The following is a 14,923-nucleotide window of genomic DNA, read 5'->3' on the forward strand; positions in this document are numbered from 1 at the left end:
TTCAAAAATATTCACCCCGTGACAGTGCAGGTCCTTCACCTTCGTTAGTAAACACTCGTGCTCCTCCCCTATGAGACTGACTCAACAGGGATATACACTTCCACGTTATGTTTAATTTGACCAACGCATAATTCACAGGAACATTTGATAGAGATACATTGGTGCCATGGACGCCGACGGTCTTCCCCTTGTCGGCCCAGGAGTGGATTACACAAAGGTTTAAAGGGGAAATTATTAAGACACTAGCCAGATATATTATTGTGCAAAGCTAATCGCCATGATCGTGGCCTGGATCCAGTGATTGTAGTTGAATTGATCAATCGGATCCCATTATTTTTATGTTGACAGTGTGGATGTATTGTAAGATAGCTTTAATCAAATTATTAACTTTGTCTCCACCAACTCAGCTGAATGGGTCGTTGTCGGCACAAGTACTTCAGAAATGTACCCCGAGCCAAAAACAAAATACAGAAACGTACCGTTGGATGAGTCCATTCTGCCGCAGGATGCAATGCATGTAACTGGTTCTTTAGTTGTTTGTCACTTCCTTTATGCCAAACCCATGTTTTCCAGCGTATCATATAGGAAACGATCTTATACAGTGACGTACCATATTCGACGTAATAAGGGCCCAAGGCGCTCTCAAAATTAGAAACAGGCGGCTCTTATTAAAATGTTATTTTAGTGGAAAAACACAGAGTTAAAAGATAAATTTCGTGGTTTATGCTGACAGCCTGAAATGTCAGAGATCCATGACTCGAGATGCACCTTTTGCCTCAAGCAGGATTAGCGTGTAAAGTTTGGAAATCATGTGCAGCATATCATGAAAAGAATAAAGTCACGCTGTAGTAACACTTGACCATGCTCACTGATTGTTAGTTTTGTCATTAAAGTGGCACACATTGGAAACATCTCTACTTAATATTCATACGTCACTGTATGTTTCTATGGTTCATGTTTCTTTTGGCAGGAAAAGGAATGATTTCTTACATAACCATATGAATTTGTTTTGAATGCATGATGAAGTATATTTCATCCAACTTTTGTTTTTTTCAATCTAAGGTCGAAGCAATACATCAGAAGCGGACCATAGCTTTCATCAATCACTTCATAACACATACTGCCAGCTTTCTTAATCGATTCTCGGGAGTATGTGAACAAAAACTGGAACAACTTTCCAACCGGATCCAGCACCTGGAGATCTCCATGAGTCTGCTGGAGGCCAAGGTAATCCATTAATGAAGTACTCCCTACACCCTAGGTGTTGAAAAAACTATGAGATTTAAATATAAACTATCTTTCATTTGTCATGTTCATAGCATTTATTTGATAGACATGATGGAGGGATTTTAAGATTATCATAAGTAAAAAAAATCTTTTAAATCTGTGATCATGGATACTCAAAGAAAATAATAACAGGTAAGTATGAATTCAAAATCATCATGATTATTCCAGTTTAAGTTTAGTGGTTCCCTTTCCAATAATAAATATTATTAAGTATTAACTTGTTGTCTCCAGTTTTAACTATGGGGTTATGGTTAAAAAGAAGATAAACTTAATGCAGAAGAGAAAATCATCATGCAACAACCTCTTGTCAGCTATATGGCATGGAACATGGAATACTGTTATTCATTATAACATGACATCTCTACTGCTTAGCTGTGTTGGAATTTTTTGTTTATTCGATGATGTATATTTTACATGATTCTTTGATCCATTGATGCGCTCGAGGGAAAAATATGTATTGTATGTTTTCATATACACATTGTAGTTAATCTCTCATAAGCATCAACTGTCACTCTTTTCTTATCCACTCTCCCTGCCCTTCTAACTATCTTTTCAGCATCAACACCTTTTTTTATTCTTCTTATTCCTTCTTTTTTTACTCATCACTATCATAATCATCCACATCAACCCTCTCATCGCTTCCTTCCCTCCTCACTTCTACATCCCTTTTTTCCCCACTTTCATGTTATCCTACTCCAGTAGCAGTTCCCTGCTTTTGTTTCTTTCTATTTCCATAATGTTTTTTAACTTATCCTGCATTACTCCGTATTGCATTTACTGCTGTCTTTTGACAGAGAGACGAACTATGTGAGAGGTCCAGCTGCTGAAGAAAAGTTGTTCCAACCAGTAGAAGCAGCACCCTCACACAGTCGACACGTGACCCGGAAGTCATGACGTCACATCAAAACACATAACTGCTTTGTCACCTCCATGGATGGACGTACTTTGTGTCCCTTGTGGAAATTAAGCTAATTGTTTCTATTTTTTGCGTGTTTCTACATTCATCGTCTGCTGCTACATTGTTACATGTTTATGGGCTGTTACCTTTAGCATCTTCCAATTCGTAATTTGTAACGTTTCTCACTCGTTTGTGGCTCTAGTCACAGTAATTTACCGGAGTACTGTTGTTCCCGCCATTTTATTTTTTCCCCGCCATTTTTGCCATTCATCACGTGGCCACGTAAATTTGTGTTCTGCATTTTGAATTCTCTCTTTGGCTTAGGTAATACACTAAGTTTATTTATTTTGTTTTGGCATGCTTAAAGCTTTGCCTTCTCACTACCTTTTAGTGTAATTGTTTGCTCTCATAAACTTAAATAAAACACATTATGCTTACTGTACTTTGTGGTTTTGCCAATGTTGCAGTCCTTTGTCGCTGTGCTCCATCAACTCAATACGAGTATCCAGGACACGCCTCACTCAGTGTGCTCGTTGACACCCTGATATGGCTTTCAACTCAGAGACTGCGGTCTTTCTACACCTCCTGTGCAGTCACATTTATCGACAACGGTAATGGGACCAGCTTTCCATCTCCTCCGCATCTACGTCGACAGCAGCGGTACCGTCGGTGCTCCCGAGAAGCAAAGCCACCGGCGTCTCTCGGTGCCTGAGTATCTCAACCAAGCTTCTCAGGAACCTCCGCCGCCTGAGTATCTCAGCCAAGGTTCCTGGCACTCACGGTGCCTACGGTGCCTGAGTATCTCAACCAAGCTTCCTTGCGCTCACGGTGCCTACCTGAGTATCTCAGCCAAGCTTCCTGGCGCTCACGGTGCCTACGGTGCCTGAGTATCTCAACCAAACTTCCCAGCGCCTCCGGCACCTGAATATCTCAGCCAAGCCTTCCAGCATTATCGGTGCCTCCAACTCTCCTGGCGCCCTTGGCGCCTGAGTATCTCAGCAGAGTATCTCCTGAATATCTCAGCTGATCTTCTACTCTACTTCGGCACTGGCATCTTCTTCTATTACTGACTCTCATAGATCGTCATAATGGCAAGGTGAAACCATGTCTTTCAATTGTTGCTTCTCTCCTGTACGTCGTCAGGATCGTGATTATCATTCAACTTCCTGGGAGAAATCTTTTTAACCAGTAGACATTTGGTCTGATTCAGCCTTCACTGGTTGTCTGGGCGAGGTTTTGTTTTGCAACATTCTCCTTAACCCCCTCGTTTAAGCGCCATGCTTTAGGAGAGATGACCTGCAGGGTCATTCCTTGGATGAGGCTGAAGGTGCTCACATGTTCATTGGAAGCCGTTTCTTCAAAGCCAACTTACATTTCACCAGTGCCGGATCCGGCCGCTGTGGCCTTCAGTGTTCCCTGGGTAGCAATACGCGCGTATGCTTTTCCGGTTCTCCTTCCCAGGGTTCTTCAAAGATACAGATACAAAGATACAGGCCACTCGGCACCTGACACAGATTTTTGTCGTGCCTTGGTTGTCCAGAAAGTGGTTTGTTGACCTCCGATACATCGCCAGAGACAACCCCCTGGAACTTTCGGCGTGGTCCAACCTTCTGCTTCACCCACACAGTTGGTTGCTACACCCAAAAACCCGCACGGTTTCGTCTGCACGCCGGCACCTCTGCTGAAAGCCCTATGAGCCAAGGGCTATTCGGCTAGAATTCCCCCTGTCATCCATTGTGGGTGCCAACGATGAGGGGGAGCTTTAATTGTCCCCAGTTCTGGCACAGAAGGTTTCCTACTACGATCTAAAGCCTGCCGCAAGTCTAGGAAACGCCTTTTTCTGTTGGTCCCCCTTTGTTGCAGTCGGAATACTATTTCCCTGTGGCTCAGGGCGGTCATCCCCCAAGGCTAACAACCCACACGAGATCAGGGCGACTGCATTTACCATGGCTCTTCATAGTAACTGCTCCATCCAGTTGATCATGGAAGGCTGATCTTGGCGATCTGACACCGTCTTCACCAGCCACTACCTCGTGTTGTAGCCTTGGAAGATGTCGCCGGCGTTCACAGTCTTGGTTCCCAGGTTGTAGCCCAACAGGTCACCAGTCACAGACGCCACTGATTCTGAAATACCCTGAGCGGGGCCGGTCGACCTCTGTGATGTTAATCACCCCAGAATAGAGGTCTCTACTGTGTTCCGCATTCGCTCTTAGATCAGTACTATTTTTTGGCTACCAGCCTCATTCTATTTCTGTCACCTGTTCAGGTTTTACTTTTTGCATCAACTCTTGTTTCCTGAAGACAGGAATGGTCATAGATGTTCCGGTCATCACTTGTATGCGATGTGGATTCATCAGACCTTGACGAGGGTTTATTATGGACCAAATCTGAAAATATGCCCAATAGCCGTGCATTCTGATGAAGATGCGAACTGGAGCAATGCAGGATATGTTAAAACATTTAGTAAAATGTAAATATTTTTTACATTTGTCTACTTATCCTACATTACGAAGTCTAAGTGCCCTCCCTTCGCTATGCTGCCTCCCATGAAATTTCAGATGTTATGTTTAAAGCAGTTATGTGTTTTGACGCCTTGACTTCCGGGTCTCGTGCTGACTGTGCGAGGGTGTTGCCTCTACTGGTTGGAACAAATTTTCTTCTGCAGCTGGATCTCACACAGTTTGTTACTCTGTCAAAAGGCAGCAGTAAATGCAATACGGGCTAATGCAGGATAAGTATACAAATGTAAAAATATTTAGATTTTACTAATTTGAAGTATTTGATCCTTGCCATGCCCTTCTCCCGACTCTTTATGTTCTTCATCATCTTCATGAAAGTACCCTTTCTATGCTCTCTCCGAGTCAGGTCCTTAACCAACTTTTCCTTCCCCCGTTTTTCGTTTTCATTCTTTTGTCTTTCTTTAGATAGGTAAGCTTGTCTTTTTATTGGATTAGAATTTCACCTTGGCCTATATTGGCTCTGATTCTGTGTCTTTGTGAACCATGTTTCCTGTGGGAAAAAAGCAACATTCTATTAGATGTATGATGTTTGTCTACCAGAACTTTCTATACTGTTGCCAAAATGTTCTGTCGTGTTTCCTATTCAAACCATATATTCAATTTTAACTGTTTAGTTATGTCAAACATGGCCTATCAATTATAACTACAATTTTGATCAGTGGAATACAGTCAATGTATAAAATACACCTGTAATATTATCTGATAGAAAAGGATTTCCATCCTGTTACCAAACTGCATCCCTGCTGTTACTAGTTAACATTAAGTAGTTGGTACAAATGTAATATGTTCAACTTTCACAACATTGGAACGTACAATTTCACTTGAGAATTTTACTAACATGCATTGTATTAAACTACTACTAACCAATGATGAATCTGTCAACACAACTTAAATAATTTTAAATCTATGATAGTTGTAATTGATTTCTATCCTGTTACCTTTTTCCCTTCCTGTTATCTTCACAAGAAATTGCTCAAGGTTTTCCAGTTTATTTTGTATTTAAAGCAAAACCAAATTACACTCTCAAACTATGAGCTTAAATATGTAGTCAGTCTTATGCCTGGGTAAGGTTTGAATTCTGTTACTTTCTTGCAAATTCTTCAAGAAATCTCCCTCCTGTTACTGTAACCTTAGCCATAGAAACAGGAGGGAAATTAACAGTAAATATATACTTTACGACAAATGGATGGTCCCTATGCAACTCAAAATGGAGGGAAATTGAAGAGACATTAAAACTCTAGTTATGTGAACATTTTAAAAAAAATATTTTGTTAATTACACAGCAATAGGAGGGAAACGGTAGAGAACTATGAAAAAAGGACTCCTTACCTGTGATACCACTGACTGCATAAAAAATGGGACGTTTAGACTCCACATCACCAGAAAGAAGTTGCCATGTAGTGGACAGGGAGTGTTAATGTGCATGAAACAACCATCACTTTCAAATGAGGGAGAATTAATTGTTTCAAGATCGTACTTAGCTGTTGGTAACAGGAGAGAAACTAGTTTGATGGACATACTATTATTACAATTTATCTCAAATCCAGTATGCCCCAAAAGAATATCTACACTATTTAGTGATAAGTCCAATATATTAAATATCACACTGATGGATGATAATTTTCAAAAGGTTATTTTTAAATATCCTGCATTAGAAATAAACATTGTATTAAGCAAGCCTTGGTGAGCTAAATACATAGTGTTTATTCCTAATACAGGATATTTACCATCCCCAAACACACAAGCGTGATAACCTCTTTATCATATAATGTCATTATTTAATTCTGTGCTTGAAAATCGCTTTCCCTGTCTCACAAACATTACCTAAACATTGTGAGTTTTCCTGGAATGTGCGCATTAATATTTATTACGTGACAGGGTAAGTGATATGTCAGTCGGACAGTGACAGTAGCCAATATAGTTCCAACTGAAATCTGTTTCTTATACAGTGGCGAAGCAACATATACGCAAAACAACAACTGTTTTTACTTGCATTTCGCGGCAATCCATCTGTATGTCCGCTAGAGTAACAGCCCTTTGTCAAAGGGAAGCTACTCTAACCCTAGTCTATGAGACGTCACGACCACGTTCAGACAGTCCGCCTGTCCTGTCATAACATTAAGAAGTGTAGTCAGATGTACACACAGCGACAAAACGAAACAAGGTAACAATTCAAACATATTTCGGCCAAATCCAACAATTTTAATTTGTGGAAAAAGTTCCAAGCTGCAGAGGTCGACAAGCACAGATGTGGCTACTGATCCCGCTTGGCTAGGCCTAGTGCCCTCGCAAAATTGTTTCCAAATTTATATCTCCAAAGTTGCCAAAATTTATAAAATGCCTTAGGTACGTCAGAGTTAGACACTGATTTTCAGGATATTAGACTGTTCTTTTGATAATGATAGCAATTATCCCTGTAGTTTATCCAGATTCCCGATGGTTAATTCTGACTCAATTGCTGAATGATGCGACGCCATGTTTGTTCATAAACACTGAAAGTAGTCCCTACTTGACCTTTGATATTTGCATCTCTATCCGCATTTGACCTCAACGGATATCGTTTATATCCGTTGGCTTTATCCTGCAGAGAAACATACTCATTATATGATAATACAATACATGAATAAGAAGAAGAAAGTCATTTTATTATTGTGTCACACATTGTACTTAATACAAGTATGACATTTATTTTATCAAAATATCAAATATCAGGTTTGCAGGGCCTACGAGACACATGGCACAGCTTATGTAAAAACCATATGGATTAGAGCTAGGAGGAGTAACTTGGGTACTCGGGTCCGTTGGGTCCTGAGTAGGACCTAGGTACCCTAGGGGTTTACTGGGCCTATCATTTAGAATATTGTCAGGTCACACATGTATGCTAGTATGTGTTCTGCAGCTGTCTTCAGTGCCTGGCCTGGAGAACGTGACCGTGGCAGCCAGCAGCAGTACCACGACTACAGTTACCGACTCCTCTGCTACACCCACAACAACAACAGCTGCTCCTGCCTCATCTGCCACAGCAGCACCCGCACCATCAACGGTGGTGAGTACTGTGTAGACATCACATCAGCAAGTAACTCTAAATCACTTCCAGTAAACTGATTGGCTGCCTAGGGAAGCATCTGTATGTTCACAGCTCAAGTCACTTTGTTATCTCATGGATTTTCTCCTTCACACATGACAGGAAACCTAAACACAACATGGAGGAAATAAGATTTTTTTGCATAGTTGTCCTTTTTTGTGGTTGAGCTTTAACAGTCACATAGGCTCTGCTTTTGTATTCATGGCAAATTTGAAAATCTCAGATTCTTGCTGTTTATTTTATAGTTCTATATTGATGAACAGATAAATAATAACAGTAATCCCTTTTGCTGACTACAATATGCCCCACTCAGACTGTATTCCTGTTCCCCCTTCAGCCTGGTGATCCTGGGGCAGCAGCAGCAGCAGCACCGGAGGAAGCTAAGCCAACAATGACAGTATCGCAACATCCTAGTTACACCAGGTTCTTCAAGATGGTTCAAGTGGTAAGTGAAGGCTTTCAGAGAGTTTGTGCTTACATCTATACTTGGCAATACTTTGTCATCTTTGTCCATTGCTTACTGAAATAAAAAGGCAATTTGAGGAGACAAGATTGGATGTCGTCCATAGACTTCTACATTTTTTACTCCTGAACTGCTGCGTTTCTTGAACAGGTGTTTCTGACTATAAAGGGGTTCAGCTGTGATCTCTTTTGTAAATTTAGTAATGCTGCTAGACAGCCATCTTATATTTTGTCAAAGAAAGCTTATCCTCAAAAGGATGGCCCACCTCATAACCTCTCCACTGGAAGTACAGAATGCCTTTTTGACGTGTACCATCGCTCACAATAGTAACTGAAACTGACATAAAATATTCGACTCAGGCACAGTGGAGGGCTGTATTGTCAGACTCAGGCACAGTGGAGGGCTGTATTGTCAGACTCAGGCACAGTGGAGGGCAGTATTGTCAGACTCAGGCACAGTGGAGGGCAGTATTGTCAGACTCAGGCACAGTGGAGGGCTGTATTGTCAGACTCAGGCACAGTGGAGGGCTGTATTGTCAGACTCAGGCACAGTGAAGGGCAGTATTGTCAGACTCAGGCACAGTGGAGGGGCAGTATTGTCAGACTCAGGCACAGTGGAGGGCAGTATTGTCAGACTCAGGCACAGTGGAGGGCAGTATTGTCAGACTCAGGCACAGTGGAGGGCTGTATTGTCAGACTCAGGCACAGTGGAGGGCTGTATTGTCAGACTCAGGCACAGTGGAGGGCTGTATTGTCAGACTCAGGCACAGTGGAGGGCAGTATTGTCAGACTCAGGCACAGTGGAGGGCAGTATTGTCAGACTCAGGCACAGTTCTCACGCTCTCTCTCTCTCTCTCTGTTGTCTTCTGTTCTCTCTCTCTCTCTGTTGTCTGCTGTTCTCACTCTCTCTGTGTTGTCTGCTGATCTCTCACCCGGTTGTCCGCCTCTCTCTCTCTCTCTCTCTCTCTCTCTCTCTCTCTCTCTCTCTCTCTCTCTTCTCTCTCTCTCTCTCTCTCTCTCTCTCTCTCTCTCTCTCTCTCTCTCTCTCACTATCCCTTTCCTGCTTCAGGGGGTGCCAGCTATGGCTGTCAAGAACAAGATGATTGCTGAAGGACTGAACCCAGATTTACTGGAGTAAGTATCTCTAACCAACATCAGAATTGTGTATCAAAAGGTGATATGAGTAGTTTGGCAGTTCTGCAACATTTAACTCTATTGGGCCAAAATATTGAATGTACCAGTATTTTGAGGTGCTACCGCTCCTGGGTACCAGTAAATTTGTAACTGAATGGAAATACTGAACATGTGAAGATCCACTCCTTTTTTCCATGCTTGCTTCTGTATTACACTAGCAACCCAGATGCCCCGGCGCCTGACGGTGGAGGAAGCTCATCTGGGGGCGGTGGTGGCGGCGGCAACAAGAGTGACAGTGATGACTTCAGTGATGATAATGATAATGGTGATGATGATGAAGATGATGGAGGTGGTGACAGTGATGATGAAGACTGGTGATACTGTGCAATAACTCATTCCACAAATTCCCTCTCATGTAGTGAAGATCATGTTGTATTGATTCCTGAATTTCCTGATATATCATTGCTAATACTATGTAGAGTTGATAAGCTGGTTAAGCTTGACGTCATGGCAAAAAGATTTTGTTGTTTTATATTAGTGCAGAAAATTCTCAGTATACAGTGTAGATCAACACATAAGATACAAAGTAATCATCTTCCTGAATCAAGGCAGTTAACTGGCCATAAAGTCCAGTTTCCACCCTTGCTGAACATGGGCGGTATTTCGTGACTCAATTGTTTGTCACCAGGTGCTTTTGTGAGTTATGTCCCTTCTATGTCCTTACTATTGACCAATCAGATTCACCATGTTGTTTTCGAAACGGTTTTGATTTTGTAACGCCATTTTTGAATGTGCTATGCATAGGCTTATAAGGACAGCCAAAATATAACAAAGAAGCTCCAGCTTAGTTTGGCAAGGGTGGAAACTGGACTAGTCAGTTTACACCCTTGCCTCGGGAAGATGCACAGTGCTCTGACCAGCACAAGTTCAAATTGTCAGTTATGAGTTCATGTTAGTATTTTTATCAGTTGTTGTTATGCTATTAAACCTCAGACCAAAGACATTGCCCATGTGATAGCTGTGACGTCAGCTGGACAAACATGTCTCTCATAGATAGGGTTCCATCACTGACAACTATCAAGGGTATAAAGAGGAAGATTAGTTTGTTGTGAAAATCTGGATAATCAGATAAATCTGGATAAATCCAAACAAGTAGAATTTTTTAATATACCAACCCATGTAGATAATACCTCCACACCCTCATACAAAAAACACCAGCATGAGATCCTGTTAAAAAAATCAGGATTCCATGTCTAGAAAGGTCATATTTCCCTTGTACCAGAAAGACCCGAACAACATACCTGAGTTGGTGTCCTTCTCCCCGCTTTGGTCCACTGTGCTGTTCTTTGTTTATGTATCATCATATGATTTTTAAAAGGAAGGCGCAGTGGTCACATTTTAAATTCTTGACTGAGTCGGGGCGTACCGAGCAAATTTACAAGACCATCAAACAAGGATGTCATGAGTACTGTTTCTTGTTTGTTATTTTCATGATACCTCCATACTTCTCTGAAATAATCAGTGTTGAGTAAGAGCTTCAAGATCAAATTTGTATGTGTTTTCCATGGTCTTTGTGTATTTCAGGTTTATATAGTAACTGATATATTTTGTGTAAACATCGTTTCGCAATTAAAGTAAACCCACCTTCAAGGATAATGCAGAGATGTCAATTGGATTTCCCTCCCAACTCGGCACTGTGACTTCTGAGTGGGTGTCACAAGTGTGTCCTTTCAACTTTGGGGACCCCTGTATTGTTATATTAACAACAGAAAAATGTTGCCTGCTTCTGAAGTGTCCTGATCATACAATATCATGTTTGTGAGGTTAGCATAGTGCAGAGTCCAGGTGTATGGAAGCCTCAACACTGTCAGTGCGCACAGTGTCTGCACAGATGCTGACAAAGTGACAATGTATACATAATTGTACATTCCAGATTGATGTCCAGATTGATTGTAATGTTATGTCAATATTATTTAACCAGAGTGTGACATCAGATTCATGTCTGTAGTCAGTGAATGAGAAGCAATTATGTTTGGTATCTCTGTCTTTTGATGTCATATACAGTTGAACCTGGTTGGCCTGGAAACCCAACTATCCAGATGAATGTGTTATCAATGTCTGCACATTACTCCACGAGCCATAACTACACACACTCCAAACACCCGTCTCACATCATGTTGTTTTCCCCAAGTACCTACAAAGAAATTTGCTCTGTGTCTTCCATTCTTCCTTTCCTAAAAGGAATATATACGTAGTCCTACCAAGCATTCATGCTTCATATGAATCACATCCATCAACAATTAGTGTTCACAGATGCATTGAACAGCTTGTTTAAAAAAATAATATTAAAATGCTTCCTGCCAAACATTTTTTGAAAATTTGGTTGGTTGCATGCACCAACAAAGTCAGTGAGTCTGACCACCCAATCCCATTAGTTCCCTCTTACAACAAGCATAGTCACCATTCACGGCAAGCATGGGTTTCTGAAGACCTATTCTACCCCAGATTGAAAATTTGGGATAAAATATAATATTATATATACATTTTTGTCCTGTCAATAATTTGTTAATCCAGAAACTTGTTGAAAGGGATGATTTCACTGAGAATAGTACTGTCCATATCAACAGGATTTCACTTGACCCTGCAGACCTGGAGAAGTGTGTTTTGTGTGCGTGTGCACTGGCTGCAAGTGTGTTATTAACGGAAGTCCGTTTTCCCTGGCACACTCTGTTCTGTGATGGCCATGCAAGGAGTTGAAGGATGTCAGCCAGCTGTTGTACCTCCCTGTCAGGGAACAAGGTTACTGTTGTTATTTGTTATCATGGTTATCGTGAATTGATAATTGCCAATGTTTGTGTGAAGCTGGCATAATCAGGATAATATATACATGTGTATAAATACCACCTCTGTTATTTATTTCTATATATTGGATATAGATGTGTTTAAATAACTAGCTTGTGAACACATAACAAGCTGAGATGTTTACGTGACAGTATTTTCAAGTTTCATGATGTGGAAATAACTGGTCATAGTAACAGTGCATCGACTGTGTATGCAGTACCAGAACCACAACACAAGCTTGTGTTCAAAATTAAGGTGATCCTCTAGCTTTGCGCCAGAAGTGTTTAAATCTAGGGACCAGACTTTTAACATTAGAGTTATGACGAAGCTCCCTTGACTTTGATGCTTAAGTTCAAACACAGCAAATATATGTATAGGAGCATGCTTTGTGGTGTGAACATGAAGTGACATAGCAAGACTAGTGGTATGTTTATGATGACCTTGGAGCGTTGTTCAGTTGAGTTGCAGTGTCAAACACAGGATTTTCTTCATTAATTGACAAGCTTGTACCCATGATCCTAACCATAACAGTAAGTTGTTGTGTAGTCTTGAAAGCAGCCATATTGAAACATAACCTGTTTTCATTGCTTCATCACGATGTCACAGGGTATATAGCTGCAGTTGCAGAAACGCCATGTAATGCCATTGTAATATTGTATTATATTAGACATCAAATTCTATTTCTTGGGATTCTTTTGTGGGTGAGGGAGAGAATGCAGGGCGAAGAGGTTGTACACTATTTTAAAATTAATTAGGTTCGGCTGAAACGTAATTACATAAAGAATAAAAAGAGGAACCAGAAGTGCTGATTACAAAAGTGAAATGATATCAAACACCCCCCTCTGTATCTGTGTAGAAGCACTCATCTGGTGTTGACATTTTAACGGAAACAACATAATCAAACATGGCATATTTTTTTTCATTTGATTTTTGGAAGATAATATTTTTATGTTTACCAAATCTTTCTTGACCTTAGATATTTTCATAACAACCCTGTAAAACATTCCATGATGTCATCAAAGAATAGCTTCTACTTTGATAAGAGGGTTTAATGTAGACAGATTGGTTTGTGTCCAAAAGTGCTATCTGAACTGGCAAAGTCTGGTACCATGAGAACTAGTTTTCTGAACTGACTGATCTTTTAATGTCTTCGATGCACGTCTAATAATGATTGAGAAAATTAAATATTATTTCAGAGAAATTGTCATTCATTTATGTTCAATGTACTTGAAAGGATACTAATTTGTTTTTAATGTCTTGGCAGTGACACATTACTGAATGGGGATTTTGTTTTGTTAGTTTGCTTGTTGTTTAACGCCCCACCCAGCAATATTCCAGCTATATTACGGCGGTCTGTAAATAATTGAATCTGGACCAGACAATCCAGTGATTGACATCATGAGCATCGATCCACACAATTGGGATACGATGGCATTCATCAATGAAGTCAGCGAGCCTGACCACCCAATCCCATTAGTCGCCTGTTACAACAAGCATAGTCGCCTTTCACAGTAAGCATGGGTTGCTGAAGACCTATTCTACCCTGGATCTTCGAAATTTGCATCTTTAAGTTTAATTTGACATGTTTACAAAGATATATGGAGAAGGTAGCACTCTCAAAGGCATGCATGTACCTGCTGCAAGGACAAAGTTGGGATGTGGGAGAACAGACACAAGTGTGTTCAGGATCACTGTGTTTTGAAAGCATGGTGAAATGTTTCACCATTCCATGTGATCACAGGAGAGTGGGTTAAGACAGGATCTGTTTAATCCCTACAATAGCAGCAACAGTTTCAAGAGTTGAATGGCCATAGACATTAGGGTTTATTTCTGTGAAATTATCATTTTAAGTAGGACATTCATCTTTACCATAACCATTCTTAAATATCAAGACAAAATGTCAAAGGACTTAAAAATATATGTACCAATCTGAAACTATAACATATATTATTGTATCTTAAGTTTACTGCACAAATTGGAATGAGACCTAACTGGTTCACTCACACTTATGTTTAATACTGTACAGCACCACACAACACTGATATCATGTGCATGCTTTGATATCTGTAAGAGATTTTTGGTCGAGTAGTTGAGGATGGGAGAATTCAAGAATGAACCTGAGTCTATGAGCAGTGATGAGCGTATAAGTATCATGTGATAAAAGGGTCCATTTGTCAAATACAAAATGTTTGAAATATGTTCTGTTAGGTCATATTAATGATGGATTATGTATGATGAATAAAGGTGTGCTATCGATGTACATTTGAAGCATACATCCATGTTTGTCTTCTTTATGGAATGAAGTACTCCCTGCGACCTCAAGCTACAATAAAGGCAAACCTGTTCAGGTCACCTGACTGAAAGTGAGCTCATATCGTGGCCTAGTTGTCTGGCGGCAACTGCATCATGGGTACAGATCATCCCACAAACCAATGCAGCTAAAACTTCACATGCTTGTTCCGACCAGTGATAACACCTGAATCTGTTCAAGGGGTGCCAAACCAAATCAAGCTATATTGAAAAATCTATTTATGGCCATTCCTCAGCAACTTTCATTCTAAATGTATAGAAATGTAATGTGTATTTTCGGGTGGGATTCTACATATACAGATGATATAGATTTTAAAATGTTGACATTTGCACTTTGATCATACTGTTGTTGTTGTTTAATGCTGCACTCGGCAATATTCCAGCTAT

At 40.5% G+C, this 14,923-nt stretch overlaps 1 protein-coding gene across 1 annotated transcript; it reads left to right on the top strand.

Annotated features, from left to right (window-relative positions):
• The first annotated feature begins 68 nt into the window (after nt 1-68).
• Nucleotides 69-14,499, top strand: LOC139474234 (WASH complex subunit 3-like). The gene is made up of 6 exons (XM_071257155.1): nt 69-217; nt 1,063-1,227; nt 7,604-7,750; nt 8,127-8,234; nt 9,321-9,385; nt 9,604-14,499. The coding sequence occupies exons 1-6, from the start codon at nt 167-169 to the stop codon at nt 9,761-9,763; spliced, it is 696 nt and encodes a 231-aa protein (XP_071113256.1). The 5' UTR covers nt 69-166; the 3' UTR covers nt 9,764-14,499.
• Nucleotides 14,500-14,923: the final 424 nt, after the last annotated feature.

This window comes from Haliotis cracherodii, unplaced genomic scaffold (assembly GCF_022045235.1).
Source record: "Haliotis cracherodii isolate W230 unplaced genomic scaffold, xgHalCrac1.p SCAF_3, whole genome shotgun sequence".
Classification (NCBI taxonomy): domain Eukaryota; kingdom Metazoa; phylum Mollusca; class Gastropoda; order Lepetellida; family Haliotidae; genus Haliotis; species Haliotis cracherodii.